This window comes from Haliaeetus albicilla, chromosome Z (genome assembly GCF_947461875.1).
Source record: "Haliaeetus albicilla chromosome Z, bHalAlb1.1, whole genome shotgun sequence".
Taxonomy (NCBI): domain Eukaryota; kingdom Metazoa; phylum Chordata; class Aves; order Accipitriformes; family Accipitridae; genus Haliaeetus; species Haliaeetus albicilla.
Window position 1 is genome coordinate 27,441,405 of NC_091516.1, and position 17,330 is coordinate 27,458,734.

The 17,330-nt window shown below is 37.8% G+C and overlaps 1 protein-coding gene across 1 annotated transcript in view; it reads right to left on the reverse strand.

The window, feature by feature from the left end:
- Positions 1-16,618, reverse strand: part of TMC1 (transmembrane channel like 1) — a 72,673-nt gene extending 56,055 nt beyond the window's left edge. Inside the window, exons 1-4 of the mRNA XM_069776075.1 lie at positions 16,463-16,618; positions 7,953-8,018; positions 7,455-7,818; positions 2,038-2,178 (exon numbers count right to left, since the gene is read on the reverse strand). Of these exons, the coding sequence (XP_069632176.1) occupies positions 2,038-2,178; positions 7,455-7,818; positions 7,953-8,018; positions 16,463-16,502 (611 nt within the window). The 5' untranslated portion in view covers positions 16,503-16,618. The remainder of the gene's footprint in view (positions 1-2,037; positions 2,179-7,454; positions 7,819-7,952; positions 8,019-16,462) is intronic.
- Positions 16,619-17,330: the final 712 nt, after the last annotated feature.

The following is a 17,330-nucleotide window of genomic DNA, read 5'->3' on the forward strand; positions in this document are numbered from 1 at the left end:
TGGGGATCAAGAGCTTTTGCGTTCTATGGAAAGCATCCTTAGATCTTCCAGTTCTGTTCTTCTGTGTCCCTGAGTGCAATTTCCCAGGGGGTCCCATTGACTAACTCCTTGAACAGCTGGAATTTTGCTTTCCTAAAATTCAGGGTCCTGACTTTATTCTTTGCCTGTCCCATATCCCTCAGGACTACAAATTCCAGGAGTGCATGATCACTGGAGCCCAGGCTGCCTCCAATCTTGACGTCTCTGATTAGCTCACTTGCATTGGTGTCCAACAGGTCCAGTATCACATCCCCTCTGGTCCTTAGGCCTGTCCCTAAGATGTGACCTAAGAAATTATCCTCAACGCATACCAGGAGTCTCCTGGATTGCCTACAGCGCTCCATGCTACTTTTCCAGCAGTTGTCAGGGTGATTGAAGTCCCACAGCAGGATAAGAGCCTACAAGCACGATGCCTCCTGCAGCTGGAGTAAGAAGGCTTTGTGAGTACATTCCCCTTGATCAGGCAGCCCTGCTACCTCATGAGGGAAGACCCTCTTCCTCCTCCTTCAAGAGAAGAATCCCATCTAACACCAGCAGGCCTCGTGCCATGTAGACCATCCTGTTATCGAAAAATGAAAAATTCTGTCAGTGACACCAGCCATGGAGCCATGTATTGATAGGCTGAGTCTGTCTGTTTCTTCCAGTATCACTGCCCACAACTGGAAGGATAGACGAAAAAGCTACCTGTGCCCCAGATCCCCTTACCAACTGTCCCAAGGCCCAGAAGTCTCTTTTGATTGCCCTTGGACTACCTGTTGCAGCTTCACTGCCACCCACATGGAAGAGCAATAATGGGTTGTACCAGGCTAGTAAGTTTCCTAGGAACTAGAAATTGCTAGGAATGCTGGGATATAAGATTGGGTATAAAAATAGAAGCTCTGTTCAGAGTAAGAATACAACAAATTTTAACTACGTATATGGGGATTCTTCAATTATAGATTGTGCAAAATAAAGTAATTGTTATCTGATTATCTAATCTGCTCATTTATTTTTTTCTGAAATTTCCCTCACCTTCACAATGCTTCCACTTTACATCTCCTAGGTCCTCTGTTCTCTTTTACCCCCTTTCATGTCACCTTCTTTCACAACGTACCTTCCATTTCCTCTTTGCAACTGTATCCTTCCCAAAATGACCTTACCTTCTAGAAGGAAAAAATTGTAGACCTTCCACACCATATTTCATATGCTCTTTCCTACCATTATGTCTGTGTTTTCTATCCATATCAAAAACTGTCTGCAGGAGAGACCATATTTTCTCTGTTAGATGTGTCTAATGAAACATGACCATAGGTTTTGTTGGTATTTGGGCAGTACTGCAGTGAATGAGTTATTCAAAAGAGAGGAGCCTAACAATTTTGGCAAAAGAATAAAGTTCTCTGTGTTTACCCAGCTCCCTGTGCTTGGTGGAAATTTAACTCTAAATGAAAAGTTAACTTCTAGCCTTAATGAAAATGCAGTAACAGGTTGTCAGGGGCAAAATGCAGTTTTATATGTGGCATACCTAAAAATCAATGAAAATGCAAGCTCAGTTTCCAATCAGTTTGCTTTTTCATAAGTTAAAAAAAAAAAATCTTTTCTTCTTTCCAAAAAGTAAGAATAGAAAGATAAACCCTTTCTTACCACCCTAGTAATCTTGAGGTATTCCTGAAATTGCATCATTCTTACTGAATGAGATATTAAACTTATCAATGGAAGAATTTACCAACATTAACCTAACTGATGAAAATGAAAGATTTTGCAGGGGCGTGTAATGGAAACTTAAAAAAGAAAAAGACCTGAGTTGTTCGTATTTGATTTCAGGTCTACAGAGACAAGAAAGTACTGATCTGCAATGCCATTTACTTCCACTTCCTGTGAAAACACATGCTGGGAAAGAGAGATTAGGGATGGTTTGAAGTCAATTGTGTCAGTAGGTCTAGAAATAAAGTGAAAGTTCAGAAAAACAGTGCAAAGTGCAAAGCAGGATGGCAGATATTCATTATGGAAATCAAACCATACTTCAGGACAGACAACTTCTTTTTCATCTTCCATGGCTTGTTTCGTAGCGTGGCGATTAGCTTCTTTTTTTCTTCTACTTCTTCTTTCAGCTTGGCCAATTCCTCCTCTGTAATTGGCTCCTCCTCAGAGTCAGAATCAGAGCTTCAAATAAAAGCAGGAACAAAAACCATCACCAAAACTCAGAAAGGACGGAAGTTTTCACTGAAGCACACACTTGGTGTTAATTCTTGTTAACTTTGAGACCTAGATAAATGCCTTCACTGTTGCACAGAAGGGAGGACACAGTTCACTTAGATTTGTTATTAATTTTAGTATGAAAGACAAAGCCTGCGCAAAAAGTGCAGAGCTGCAGCTGAACCAGCACTACACCCAGAGCATCCCATGGAGAGTGGGCAGGGCTCCTGGGGAAATGTTTGACAGCTACTGATTGTTCCTGCAGGAATAACCAGCCTCCTCAGAGTCCAACCCAAACTCACAACAGACAAGTGAGAACACTATAACTGCAGTCATAAGTCACCCTACTTCAGTGTGCCACAGGAGAGAGAGAAGAGACACCACAGCCACAGCAAAGACAAGTGTAAACACCAGATGACAGCCCATCAACTGATCAAGGCAGTAACATTTCAGAGATGGGAAAGATTCAAGGTCACATCGCAGCAAGGCTGTGATGTGTCCTAGCACTGGGAGTAAGCAGATGCAATAGTAATGGCATCTCCAGATGTGTTGTGTGGTAATCTGAACTTCTTATTCATGCATCTGTTAGTAGTATCTTTGGAAAGCATTGCTGATTAAGGCAATGTCCACTTTCCTAAAACCTGCATAGATATCCTTTCCTGTGAGCGATCTTACATCTCATATAATGGCACATAGCAAATCATTAGCAACAGGTGTTACCTTTTCTTATGCCAGCAAACAGGAAAATGATAAAAAGGCAATCATTAGACTCTGACTTCCTGCCCTAAAAGGCTGACAGAGACAACTACCACTAAGTAAGCGCCTAGTAAAAGCAGTTTAATGCATTTCTATTTGTTTCTTGTTGTGTTTTCCTTTACCTTTTTTTTCCTGTTTTGAATATTTGAAAATGTACTGGAGGGGTTTTTTTAAATAGTTTTCTGGTTTGTTTTGGGAACAGTTCATTCAGGCTTTACCAGGCAAGCAGTTTTCAGACTGTTTTGCTTATAATTCACCTTTCTGAGTGTTTGATATTCGACATCTGATGTCAGAGCTGAATGATTTTTTACCTAAGCCACCTAATTCTATAGTTTCTATCTTCTGGACAACTAAAGAATTATAAACTTTTTCTTCTACCAAAACAGATAACACAGGTGTCATTAAAGATTTGTGTGACATGAAGGTCAAAGGGTTTACTTGTGTGACATAAAGGACAAAAGGTTTTATCAGTAAGGATATTTATGAAAAGTTTCAAAACAAACAAATACAATAAAAGCAAAATTCTTTTTGCAACACAGCAAAATACAAATTTCTCATTGGTCATCTACCTTTAGTTTTCATGAAATACACATCATTATAGCAAAAGCTATAGCGGATCAGTTAAAAAATTTCAGACACACAGGAGTAAGTTGGCAAAGGAAAGAAAAAAGCTCTCGTAGTTATCAGGTACCCTGCTATTAAAGACTCACATGCTGTTTATTGAAAAGACTGTCACATTAGAGAGTTGAACCCATCAGTCATAATATTTCAGACTTCATGTGAAAAAAAACAATGCCACAGAAAATATAAATCTACAGAAAGGAACACAGCTACTGAACACGAGACATACTTATAGTTATTCCAGTATTGCTAAGAGCAAGGGAAGAACTACATGAAAAATTAAGTCAAATGGATGAAGGTCGAGAAAAAGATTTCTGCATACAATTTTAAGGCATTGTAATGCAAAATGAGCCAAGTCTTTAAGAAGAACAGAAGGATTAAAGGAGTCTGGTTTTGAGAGTGCTTTAAATCTGTAGCTGTTACAATCAGCTGGTTTGCATTTTACAAAGCGGACAGCAACATGCCCAATATTGATGATTTCTTTTGACAGAAGATTGCTGCATTATGCAAAATTGAAATATGCAGTTTTATGAGATCGTAGTGAGAGTGGTGGGAAATATGAATGGTAAGTGCTAATGCAGTGACCTTACTGAGGAAAGGAAGCTGAGCAGAACACAAGAGGTAAAGTAGGGATAATGTTGGCTCTGGTGCCCATTGCCCACTACTGCTTTGTCTTTGCAAACACATCTCATCTTTCATTTTTCACTTTCCTTTGGAACCAGGAAAACAATAAAAATTCCAAATTTCTAAGCACCTTTAAGAAATCAGTATTTTCAAGAGTGTTTACACTACACAGTCAAACTTCATGCAATTACAGCAGATTTTTCCTTTAGCTCAAGTGGTTGAACACTATGAGATTTAAGCCAGGAAATCAGTATTCCATCTTCTGCAACTGAAAGTCTTAGCCTTTCATGAAAGGTTGCAATTCCTACAGTTGAAGGCCAGAAGGGTTCACTGTGACTTTCAGACTAACACAGAGCACAAAGCATCACTAAATAATTTCACATCAAGCCCCCACCTTCTCTGGCTCCGGTTCAATGCACACAATGCATCTTTTCCTACGTCGGTAGAGCTTTTGAAATCAATGATGCTTCCTTAAATCACACACATAATGAACTTGCTCATAATATTCATCTGTGTTTTGGTTTTATGCCCATATTGTACATCTGTGTTTTGATGTTAGTTTAATCTCCTCTTTATGGATGTAATCTACTTTTCTCACAATTTTTGTAAAAGCTATTTTATAAAGGTAAAAATAAGATGAAAATATTTTCTTGGAGATTGGATGTTTTCAGCGAAAAGACTGGTAGGACTTTAAGAGTTTACAGTGATGAGTGAATAAATTTGACTATATTTCTTCCTAGTTTTTTGTGAAAATTCTATTGTTTATTGATAATCCCCGTAACATCCCCTGGCAGTTAGTGCTCTTCAGCAATCTTCCTGCTAGCAAAAAGATGCAGTGTCTGTACTGCCTTAATCTTCCATGTACCCATGGACTTTTGCATAAGCTTTATACTCTTCAGTAATCCTACTAAAAATCAGTTGATTTGCTCACATGTAGAGCTATACAGTAAAAACAGAAAGTGCATAGGCTAGGCAGAATATAAGACTCCTTCTCTGAGGATTTGTAGCTCAAGTGACTGCACACAGTTTCTGCCTAAGAACAGAAGATTTAAAACTCACCCAGAAATAACTCCTTTCACCATGGAATTATCCTGTGAAACCCACTACCACCAATTAGCAGAGATCAAAATAATCAGGTTAAAAAAAAAAAAAAGGATCAACACATAGTTCATCTAGGATTCCTTTATGCCCATTATGTAGAATAACTAGGGCATAAAGATGTTGTCCTGATTTAGGTGAAAAGTAGAGGGGAGGAAGAGGGTAACAGCAGCAGATTCTACTGACTTGTACTGTGACCTAGCTAGAAAGGCAAGTGTTTGTACTGTTTAGCAAAATCCACAATGACAGCAGCAAATACAGTATTATCTCTCTGTGAAATAATATCACATTTAATTTTACTTTTCTTTTTGTTACAGGTTTTTTGTTGTTTTTTTTTTCTCAACTTATTTTACTCCTTTCATGCTTTTTCATGATGAAATGTCTTGGCAATTAAAAAACTACATCAGTAAGATGTACATTTAAACAGTACATAGCATTTGTTGTGGTAGGTCTTAATAGATGTGCTAGGGAGGCTGTATTTCTATGCTGCCACCCTTCTCTGCTGTCCTGAAGATTTGCAAATCCTTTATCTGAATCACAGCTGAACTGGTCATCAGCCTGTTTTCCTTTATTCTTACATTATTTTTGTTTTTCTTTTAAAAATCTTTTAAAATATTCTTATATTTATTACTTTGTAATCTTGTCAGATGGTCCCCTAAAAGTCTAAAAATATAATGATCTTGAGGTATCTTCCAAAACATCCTCAGTTTTTCCTCAACTGTTATGCTTACCACCTCCAGAACAAAGTCTTGATCCAGGTAGCAATTTCCAATTATTTAGCCCAAATGTATGTATTTTAATATTAAGAACTTTGAAAGACAATGAAAAATATTGTGCCCTCATTCAATTTTATATTTTCAGTGATTTTTTTTAAATAATGCTCAATAAATGTTTACAGTGGAAGACAATTATAAGCAAAGGAACATGGATTCACACATTTAGGGCTGTTGCTATATGCATACAGAAATTGCACAGAGGGGTATAATTGGCACGTCCGTGAAGACCCAGCATGAAGAAAGATTTTAGGCACTCCTGTAGGGAAGGGAAATGAAGTAGAGGTATATTGAAATGGGATCATGAACAACCTAATGCAACAGCACTTCCCACTGTATTTTTTTCTTTTCTTTGACTCCTGCTGTGCTCTCCAGTGATGCCTTTGGGAACACAAACAGCTGTAACAAGTGCTGAATGGGGAAAGGGGAATCTCTCTCCCTCTCCACTGAGATAAACATGCCTAGCTGCATTTGCTCCATTATACACCATTCCCAGGGGTTGTTTCCTTTCAATAGCACAAGCAGGGACAGGGGGCAAGAGAAGGCCAGGGTGGCAGAAAAATACAAAATAATTTGCTGAAGTGCTCCAGAGCCAGTGTCAGTGAGGTCTTCCAAAGACCCCAGGTTGCATTAAATGCTTTGGGAAACTGAACGGTAATATTTCAGGGGGAGTGAGTAGGAGACAGACTGGAAAATCACATGTCAGTCCTTGGTTCTGGGTTCTTGAAATTTTGGCACTGTTCTTTTACAAAAAGCTGGCTCGAACCTGATTGGGAAAAAAAGAACTTGATCTTGTGAAAAGTGTCAAGATTTTAGTTCTGGACTGGAAATAAAACTAGGCCTTGGGGTTTTGGAGGATTACCAGCTTAGGGTTTGTGAGATTTTAGTTTTGGGGAAAGGAAAAAGCAGGAGAGATCTTACATGTTATAACCTCTCTGTGTCATTTGCTCCCCTCCTCTGTCACTTTCACTCCCTTTCTCCAGAGAACAGCTCATAAACTTAGGGTATTTAACTACAATAAGGGTGAGCCTGGCTTGAGCTCCCATTCCACCAGACCAGCTTTAACCTGATCCTCAGGGTACCAGCAGTCCCAGAAGGGCCTGGCTGGTCATTTCCCGAGGTCCCACCCTGGACCTGTGACAAACCCCTGACTTCATTCCACTGAAGTGGATATGGCTTTGTGGAAAGTTTCCATTTCACTCAGCCAGCATTTCCTCACTGCAGGAAAAAAATAAAATCTGCCCAGCTCTATTTGGGCTGTAATGAGTAAGGGAGTCATACTGATTGTTGGTATTTCACAGCTATAAATGAAAGCAGGTTTTATGTAAGATAACTATGGGTTTATATTTAAAAAATAATTTACTGAATTACCCAGATCCTGATTTCTTTTTGTCTTTTTTCTTCTTGTTGGCCTTCTCTTTTTTCCCTTTCTTATCAGGCTTTTTGTCCTGTTTCTTCTCATTTTTGCCTTTACCACTTTTACCTTCTTTCTCATCTTCTTCTTCATCTCCTTCCTTGGATTTCTGATTTGCCTCATTCTTCCTGGCTTTTGTAGGGTCCCCATCAGAATCACTGCCCTCCTTTCCAGCTGCTCGTCCCCGTCCTCTACGGTTTCTGTGCCTGCGATGCCCAGCTCTCCTTGTCCCATCTTCGTCATCCTCATCCTCCTCACCACCAGGCCTGGCTCTCCCTCTTGCATGTCCCCTTCTGGTTCTGGGTGTTGCTCTCTTCCCCGCTTTATCAGTGATGGAGAAAAGCAGACACATGAGAGAAGGAAGTATGTCAGATGGAGAAACTTCCTCCTCCTTTATTCATACAGATAATCAGAAAACATCTGAGTGTGGCCTCAAAGTAATCCACACTACTTACCTGTTCCTTTGACATTTTCTTCATTCTCAGCTGCACTGCCTTCTTCATTGTCAACATCACTACCATCTGTGGAGTGAAAACAAACGCCAGTGCATGTGAAGTGTGGATCAGTCATTAGGAATGCAGGGGTTTCAAGAAATTCTTGGCAGTTACTGTATTGTACTCTCTTACGCCATTTCACAAACCCAGCTTTTTGGAAGAGAGCAAATAGTTTCCAAGAAATAAGTTGGAGACAATAAAAATAGTTACACTTTCCTTCAGCACTCAAATAAGTAAGCCCCAAAGTGATGCCATGAAGAACTCCCTCTTATGGAAGAAATATGTAGGATAGGAAGACCCTGAAAAAGAAACACAATAGCAATATCCTACAATTTGGGGAAAAGAACAAGGAACATGAAAATGCTTCTCAGGCAATTCTCAGAGATTTTCTTAAACATGAAGGATAAGCACTGACTGAGATTAAAGAATATTAAAAGAATCATTTTCTGATTGCCTGACTGGAGGGCATGAAGCTTCATAGCTGCAGCATGGCTGAAGAGCACATTCCCAGAAGAAAGAGGAGACTTACTCTCAGTTCCAGCAACAAAATCTCCAAGCACAGTGACAAAAGTTGACCCAGCTTATTCATATGCTGTACCACAGTCCTTTTCTATGATAAAAACATTGGAGACTCTAGAGAGAGATCCTATTTACAGAAGCAAGTAGTGTTTCTGTTCAGAAACATCTGGTTTGGGGTAGATCTCTTGCTTAAGTTTTTCAGTCTCAATAAGTTCAATAAGAGATGCTGTCTGTACTACCCATCAATAACCAGGAAAGTATCCAATTTATTTGCCTGGTACATTTTGAAACTGGGGTCATGCATATATAGAGAAGAAAGAAAAATACTTTAATATGCATTATATCCATAATAATATTTAATTAATATGCTCTCTGCAAATATTGGTATGAACATAGTACTTAACAGGTCACTCCTGAAACTGCTAGTGGTATTCACCAGCAATGTTTCTTCAGAAGCAATCCAACTAATACCTGAGAAGCCAGCAGCTAATAGGTTCTCCTAAGGTATCTTTGAGCTCATCCATGTAGGACAGCACTTGAAGCACATCAGTGAAATATATAAAAATACATGGTAGTAGGAGATTTAGGAGAAGACTCAGAAATATTACCATGAATAGAAATAGGCAGCTATCATTCCACTCCTATATATCATGTATGTTCCAGATGTATGTTGTCTAATTTCCCCTCTGTACAGACAGGACAGGTGACATGTAATGATACCTGTATTTGTATTTTTCAGGTGAGAAGATATCTTCCTTCTTCACTCATGGGTGATACTGTTGAAATTTTTTTTTTATTTTTTCTCCATCCATTCCCTAGTTCCCTAGTTGCTTTTATAAATTTTATTAAGCCACTAGTGATTATCAAAAATTTATACACAAATTTATTTATCTAGGGACTGCTGTAGCTAACTATCAGGCACAACTTCTTAGCTTTACCTAGTATCAAAGAAAAGCAGTAAAATATGTAAGGCTGCAAACAAGAAGGAATCTAGGGTCTTGTTTCACTGTGTCCAATAATGGACAGAGGGTTATTACGCAGAATTTGACAGGCGTTTTAAAACTTGGATATATGTAGAGAGTCTAAGTTCCCTCCACAAAACACTTAATTGTAATTACATTTTCTAACATTTCCTCAGCATCTGCACAATAATTTTTTAAGGCTATGCAAAAATATTAACATTCAATATCACCAGTGGAATGGGAAAATAGGTGTTCCTTTGTTCTGTCTGGACATATGCCTTCTGCTACTGACAGTAACAGGATCTCCATTTGACAAAGATCATTACATTGCTATTGAAAGCTTGCAGAGATGAAGACAGACACTTCTAAAGAGATACTTTGCATGCAACGATAGGTCACGGTCTTTTACTGCAACTAATGCTTTTGCTGATCTCCTCCAGTCAGACAGAAATTCCCAGGAAAGCACTTTAATGGTATAAGATTGACCTCACTACAGATTCTGATGATCCCATACAACAAACAAACAGCTGGAAGTTTATCATATATACTGAAATATGTATTAGCAGTGAAAGTGTATCATGCTCAAGTTCGTATCATACTGACATAATAGTGAAAGTGACAATGGACTAATACAGAGGCTTAAGCAGGGTAAAAGGTAGCTGTTGGGGTTTAATTAATTTTAATAGCATAAAGCTAACAAATGCACTATTCTGAATCCAACATTTCAGGTAAAATAAAGTGTTAAAATAATTAATAGATTTCAGGCTGCTTGAAGAAATTACTGGGAACACTATTAGAAGGGAGTGTATCTGAATAGTGACTCCTGTGTGTTTATATCTTTTTTTCACCTAAATGCTCAGGCATGCGAGTGGTAACAGTTTTTAAAGAAATTAAGAAAAAGAATAAAATCAAACAGAAGTATATATTGCCACAAAACAAGTCTAGAAAACATGATCAGTGATTACATGGAATCATGCAGCTAGAAAAGTAGTGAGTACTCCAGACATACCTAACAATCACAAGTGCAGCTTCAAAAGCTATTCCTGCAAAAATTTAAAATTATAGCTCCAAACTGAACTTCACAACATTCCTGCCTCCACAGCCCCATGGTCATATAGAGATGAAACGTGTTCATATGAAAAATGTTAGAGGTTTGTCCTTCTCATTCTGGTGTATCCACAGAATAAGAGATCTCTCCCAGGTCTTGGGGTATGATGCAGAAAGCATTGTACTAGAATTGATTTTTAAAAGAAGCTGGAAGCCAAGGAGGACTCTCTGACCCTCCAGTTTCCTTGCTCTCTTCTTTATGTCATGAGCTGTGTCACTAGCATAAAATCTGAAGCTCAGGGTACAACTAAAAGTTATTCACTTGAGTCAGCTGTGATAGCAGTTGGTGCTGTTTAGGAGCAATAAAATCACTGAGGAGGGGGGATGAAAGAGCTTTACCACCCCTGAGGTCTGTCCTGAACAGCATATATGCATGCACTCATGTAAGCTACGTAGCCACCCCAAACCGCACCCACATTACAGCTATCCCTGGAGACTTGTAATTCAGACAAGCTGTTGCATCGTCTTTTTGTGTTTGGGGTTTTTGAACATATCATTAAAAGACCAGTGTTGACGGTTGGGTATTTGAGCAATAAGAGAGATAAATAATCATTACTGTGCTTAACATTATTATTACTAGAAAGCTATTTCAGGTCATTAATTCTGTAATACTTTTCAAAGAAGAAAGCAAGAGGCTAGGCAGCTCATAACTCAGCACTTCATGTACTTGTGGCAAACCATGTCTTACTGAATTATTGGAGAAAGCTTTCAATGATAAACAAATTACATTTTATGGTGACACTAAATCTAAATGTAGTTTAGCACTACATTTAAATGTTCTTCTATAAACCACAACATAGAGAAACTACTAGTAGAGTACATTCCACAGGCACTGTATTATCATCCTACAGGAAAACTGAAGAGCATTTCTGATGCCCTGGTTTGTTAATATAAAAATGTATAGTCTTTGATGCAGGAACAAAATCATCAGTATGTGGGATCCTTTTAGGTAGATATACTTGTCCCTGCTTTTGTAAACAGATCTTTGTGTGATCCCACTTATCAAAAGTTTAGTGAATCCTCCACTAAAATCAACTATATCTTACTAAAGCACTATCTAGAATTACTCATTGTTCCAGAAAAGGGTTGATAGGACCTCATTTCTTCACAGTATTAATATTCATAGGGCTGATATCAGATTATTAGGCTTTGAGTCAGCTAACTTGAGTTTATGTGACCCAGAGCAAATGATTGCTCAGCTGTTACACCTTCCAGGATAAATCATCCTGCCCTAATGACATATACATCATTAGGTATATTTGGAGCTATAGTCCATAACTCCTTATGCTCTTGGAAATCCAATCACTTTCTGGGTTTTTTTTTCCCCAGAGCAGTTTAAGGGAAACTTTCTCATCTTTCTAGACTAAGGGCAAGGAAAGTGTAATCTGAGTAAGCTATCATTTTACCTGAAGTCTTATTTATGTTTTAGACTATAGCCACAAATGAGCCAACAAGACTAAAGGAGGACATCTTGAATATGGGCTCAGACTAACTTGCAAGTCAGAGACTGCAGTGAAGGCAGAGTTCAAAATGTTGACTTGTTGCCTGGTGAGGAAATTAAGGACAGAAAAAAATGTATAAAACCATAGGAGTCTTTGCTGTATGGGATGGCCATTTAGCAGATTATGGATGCTGTTGTATCCTTACATTATTTTCCCAAGTTGTTTGTACCCCACTTATCAGAGGGTACTACTCAGGTTTCATGTTTTGGATTTTTTTTCTAAATTTATTTTATACTGACATAATTTCCTTGATTTTTCACTGAGAGGGATAATGATTCTTGGAACTACACCATAAAATATGGCCCACTGTGTAGTATTACTGCTCATATTACTATTACATTAAACTGACGGCTGCTAAGCAATTCTGCGTGCCGGTGCCATAAAAAATTTCAGTGGTATGCAAAGTAATTTGTAATTCAAAAAATGCTATCAGACTTTTTGTATATGTTACAAAATAAATTTTTACTTTGTTAATTCGTTATCAAGCCAATTAAATGGATCATATGCAGATAGAGCCCTGCAAGCAATTATTGTGTCTTCCTCTGGACTGGACCGTGCTGGGATTTTTTCAGTGCTGGAAAGTCATCAGGCTAAATAGCTAATAAACTGGGTGCTGAACATGTAGAACTGTCAGCAATGCAAGATCATATTAGACAACAAATGCATATGAAGTACTAGTCAAAAAGAAAGGAAGAGTTGTATAATATTAAATTCTAGATATTTACATATGTTTCCATATTATTCTTTCTGATCATGTAAATATGAGAGTGTCTCACAACACTTCTGTGAGGAAAAATATCGCTAGAAGTAACAGCTGTGAAACACACCAGAAATAATATACCAAGGTCTCACAGAAAGTCTATGGCAAGAGTGAATTGGTGCAGACTTCAACATCCAAGATTTGAGACCTTAACACTATAGACCCCATCCGCTTAGCGTATGAGGGGAAACCATACCTTGGGAAAAACAGCTTGGCCGACCTTGGGCACAGGAGAATGGGACTTGAAACACAGAAATTACAAATAAAAATTACCTTTATACAACAACTGCCACACTTAGTATTTGAGACCATGTTTGATTTTTCTTTCATGTTTTTCCCAGTTAGTGTCACAATTTTTTCTTCCAATGGACTAAAATTAAAATCACAATGCTCAGAAAATATCCTGTCCAGCAATAGCTATGAATTTGTGAAGTAAAATAATAATTCCTATTCAGTTACAGTCACACTAGCAAATATACTGCTTATTTTTCTGCACCTGAACTGGTAAGGTTGTAAATACTAAAGTAGGCAGAACATTTATACTACAATGTCATAAAGCCACTAGTGTCTTGGAAGGCTTATTAGTCTTAATGTACATGCTGTGGCCTGCAGACTTCTACACCCATAGAGTTTCCAGAAGTTGCCTGAAGGGCAATAAGGTTTCCCTCTCTGCAGATTGCCAATAAAGACAATTTGCCCAACTAATTGTAGCCCACTCAACAACTAAAAATTACAGATGGGACCACAGGGAACAAATGGAATCCATTCAATTCACATCCATAAATTGCTCATTTGTTTTCCACGGGTAAGGAAAAATTACAAATGTTCTACTAAAACAACAGAGACTGAGGTCACATAGATCAAGTTGGCATTGTGGCTGGCATTGGGCATATCATCTGATTACATTCTCCTCTTTCCATTTTCTTCCTGGGCTGTACTTACACACCATGAAGTTTGAGTGTTGTCTCTCAGTTTGTGGGTCAGGACTTCTCTTAGGCAAAGTTTCCCTTCAGGGATAACTAAGTTTATTGCACAATTTCAGTACAAGAATTTTAGGCCAAATCTGATTTTGCTATTATAAAATCTTCAGAAGGTAGAGGAGGAAGATAATTCAGTGAGAAAGCCCTTAGTATTTCATCCCCTTCAGAAAGGCATGGATAAAAGTTTCCAGGCCACCATGTCTTACACTATCTCTGTGGATACACCCACATTTCCCTACCTATGCCAGACAAAGACCTAACTACGTAGTGCTTTGTCCTACGCAAGACTAGAGATCTGACAAGCTTGCAGGACCTGGTGGTTACTGTAATAAAGCAATCAGGAGAAGTCACATTTACTTTGTGTCTTCATCATACAGTTGGCTTGATGGTGGGCAGTTTTTTATTTTCATCCAGTCTTTACTGCAAGAATTAGAATCAGAATATTAAGTGTCCAATGCATTCTAGGAAGTGTGAGACTGCAGTAAATCATACCAATCTGACCTTTTCAGGTTCTGAAATGTGATTTACTTAGCTTATTTTTATTCATTCATATTACAGTTAACATGGGAAGAACACATTTTAATATGGAGAAAGCAGTTTATGTTCAAGTTACAAAAGTAGCATTCTTAGTGGATCTGAAGTCAACTGTATTTTTTACTACTTTGTGAGAAGACAGCTCTTTTAAGGTTGATACCTAGAGCTGAACAGCTCACCACATATTCTCTTTATTATTTTTAGATGATAATAGGCACTTTCCATCTGATCTCTTTTGAACATCCACTCTGAAGGTTTGTGCCCTAAGTCTTCTTTTCCTATATGAGAAGCCTAGAACAATGAATCCACATTCATGAACTTAGCTTAATTAACCATACATGTCCTACTATCACAGATTTTGCAGAAGACATGCTATGAAACAAGAAGAATGGCCAAACCAGGGCTTCCCTAGAGCTAAAGATATCAAAAAGCAAAAATGTATGGCCCTAGATTGCATTTTTGCAACTGTTGGGGTCATCCATTCTTTGCAAGAATATTCCTCAGGACTGTCAGCAATGGTGAAGCAAAACCTCCTGTAAAGAAATTGCAACCAGATTAGTGCCTGAGCTCTGTGCTAACTAACTCCAGCCCTTGGAACATTTTAAGTCAAAAGTTGACTGAGAACCACATTCTGAAAGTATCTCATAGTTACTTGAAGTGGAGCTCCAGCTTTTTAAGTCTTCTTAAATCTAGATGGAGTCTTGAATTTACTCACAAGATCTCATCTCCAAATATACGGATAACTGTCATTAAGGTAGTTAGATTTTATTATAAATTACATACATGATAAATTTTCATGCAAAATGTGTCAGAGTGATCATGTTTCTGCAACCTAAAGATCTCAGCCTTCTCCAGTTATAAAGATGTGTGTGTTTTGTTCACCATGGGAATGCTAACCTCTGTACTTTGAATGAATAATAAAGGAACTGGATAAGAAGGTAAGTTAATTTAGTCAGATATGTGCAAGCAGAAGGCAGACATTTAGGATAAACTTAGAACTTTGATATTCTAAGAATTTTTTTATTAGAAATTATTATAAAAATATGTATGTTCTATATTCATGGTCATTTTTTTTTATTCAGATAAAAATTCTGCTGAAGTTGTTAAGTATTTTGCCTATGCTACATTAAATTCTGTGCTTCGCTCATGTTAAAATGAACTCCATTAACATGTACTGCTTAAAAATTAAATTGGTCAATAAAGGGACTTGTAGAAAACACTGGCAGAAAAAAAACAATGAAGATGCTCAGACAAAAAAAGGAAAGAAAACAGGATGGACTCTTAAAATGAACTGCTTGTTATATTCTGCCAAAATGCTAAGCAGTCCTTTCTGATGTTTTCTATGGAAGCAGAACCCATTTTATTACTATGGCACATTACAAGTGTGAATTAAAAATACAGAAAGTACTTTTTAGTAGTACCAGCCCTGGTACTTAGAAAGACCTAATGAATTCATTCAGAAACCAGCCTAGAATAAGGTCCCTTGCAATTTTCCTCCTTGCTGAAGGTACGAAATGTCATGTCTGTTCTGTACAAAAAAGATCCATATTTTGGAAAGTGTAGTATTGTCCATGAGAACTGAAAGTACTTCCTATATCAAAGAGTTGCCTTGCATTTTGCCAGAGTAATCCATTAGGCATTACCAGCCTACAAAAACTTTTTTTACATCCAGAACAGTGCAGTATCAGTATAGAAATATTGTTAATCTTATTATGAAGAATGTTTGACATTTCACACCAAATATTCAAAGCAATAAGTAAAGGAGGCATTGCCTTTATGCAATTTACAGAAGCCACAAAACAGCCTTGTTTTCTCAATCTTCCCTTTAAACTACATATAAATGCAAGACAAGTAACCGGGCTGTGGTTGCACTCTTTTGATTTACTAACCAGTGGAAAGCCGCACTGCCATGCTACAACTAGCCAACTTACACAGCAAAGCTGCTTTCAAAAGCCAAGTAAAATAAATTTCTGAACAAAAGGTAATGAATTGTGACAAAGAAGATTTTGTATTAGAAAGAACAAGAAGAAAACAAAACTTGCACACTGTTGAGCTACATGCAGAAAATGAATATATGCTTAAGATGCATAATTGTAGTTGTAATTACCATTTCCTTCAATGGTGGTTGGCTTTTCATGTTTAGGCATCGTGGCTATTTCACAGGGCTGCTCCAGCTGTTACCTATATAAGAGATCTTCTGAAGGTTGAATGGTTCAAGATGAAGTGTACCACATCAACCGTCCTGTCTGTCACTAAATGGATGGCGCTGGTGAAGTTTCACTGACTGAAATATAAGAAGATACTAATTTCCTAAGTGATTAATCTTTCATGAATGTTTAGTTTACTACTTAGGGTTGGCATGCTAGGGTCAAAAGAATGGAAGAAGTTGTTCACCTTCTTTATTATTATTACTGAAAAAAGACAAACTTCCCTGCAGTGTACTTACGACTAATACTGTTTAAATGCCTAAGTGCCTTACTGAGCAAGGATGTTGCACATTGTCCACACAGGCATGCTCTGATGCTGCATACAGGTCTACACTTCAGCATGTGGAGGAAGTTACATGGATTTTTTTTTTTTTTTTTTTCTCACGAAAGACAGCTTTTACCTTAGACGTATTTGACTTGCATAGCTGTAGCAGCCTCACACTGATTTAAAACATCTTAACAAAAGGAGCAAGATGCTGATATATCTGCTGGTTTAGATTTGCATCTTCTTGCAGATCTGTTAAGACCCCTTGCTTCTGCCTTCATGCAGATATTACATTTTAAGTTTACCAGCTCTATCCTGATTCACCTTGTATCTGCAACACCAGACAAGCTTAATAGTGAAACAAAACAAAAATTTAATTAATAAAACGGATCAGGTTTGGAAGTAAAAGATTTGAAACCACTTGTTACAAATAAAACAACATAAAATGCAATTCTTGATCTGTATTTAACTACAGAATTCCTTCACAGCATCCCCAGTATTCC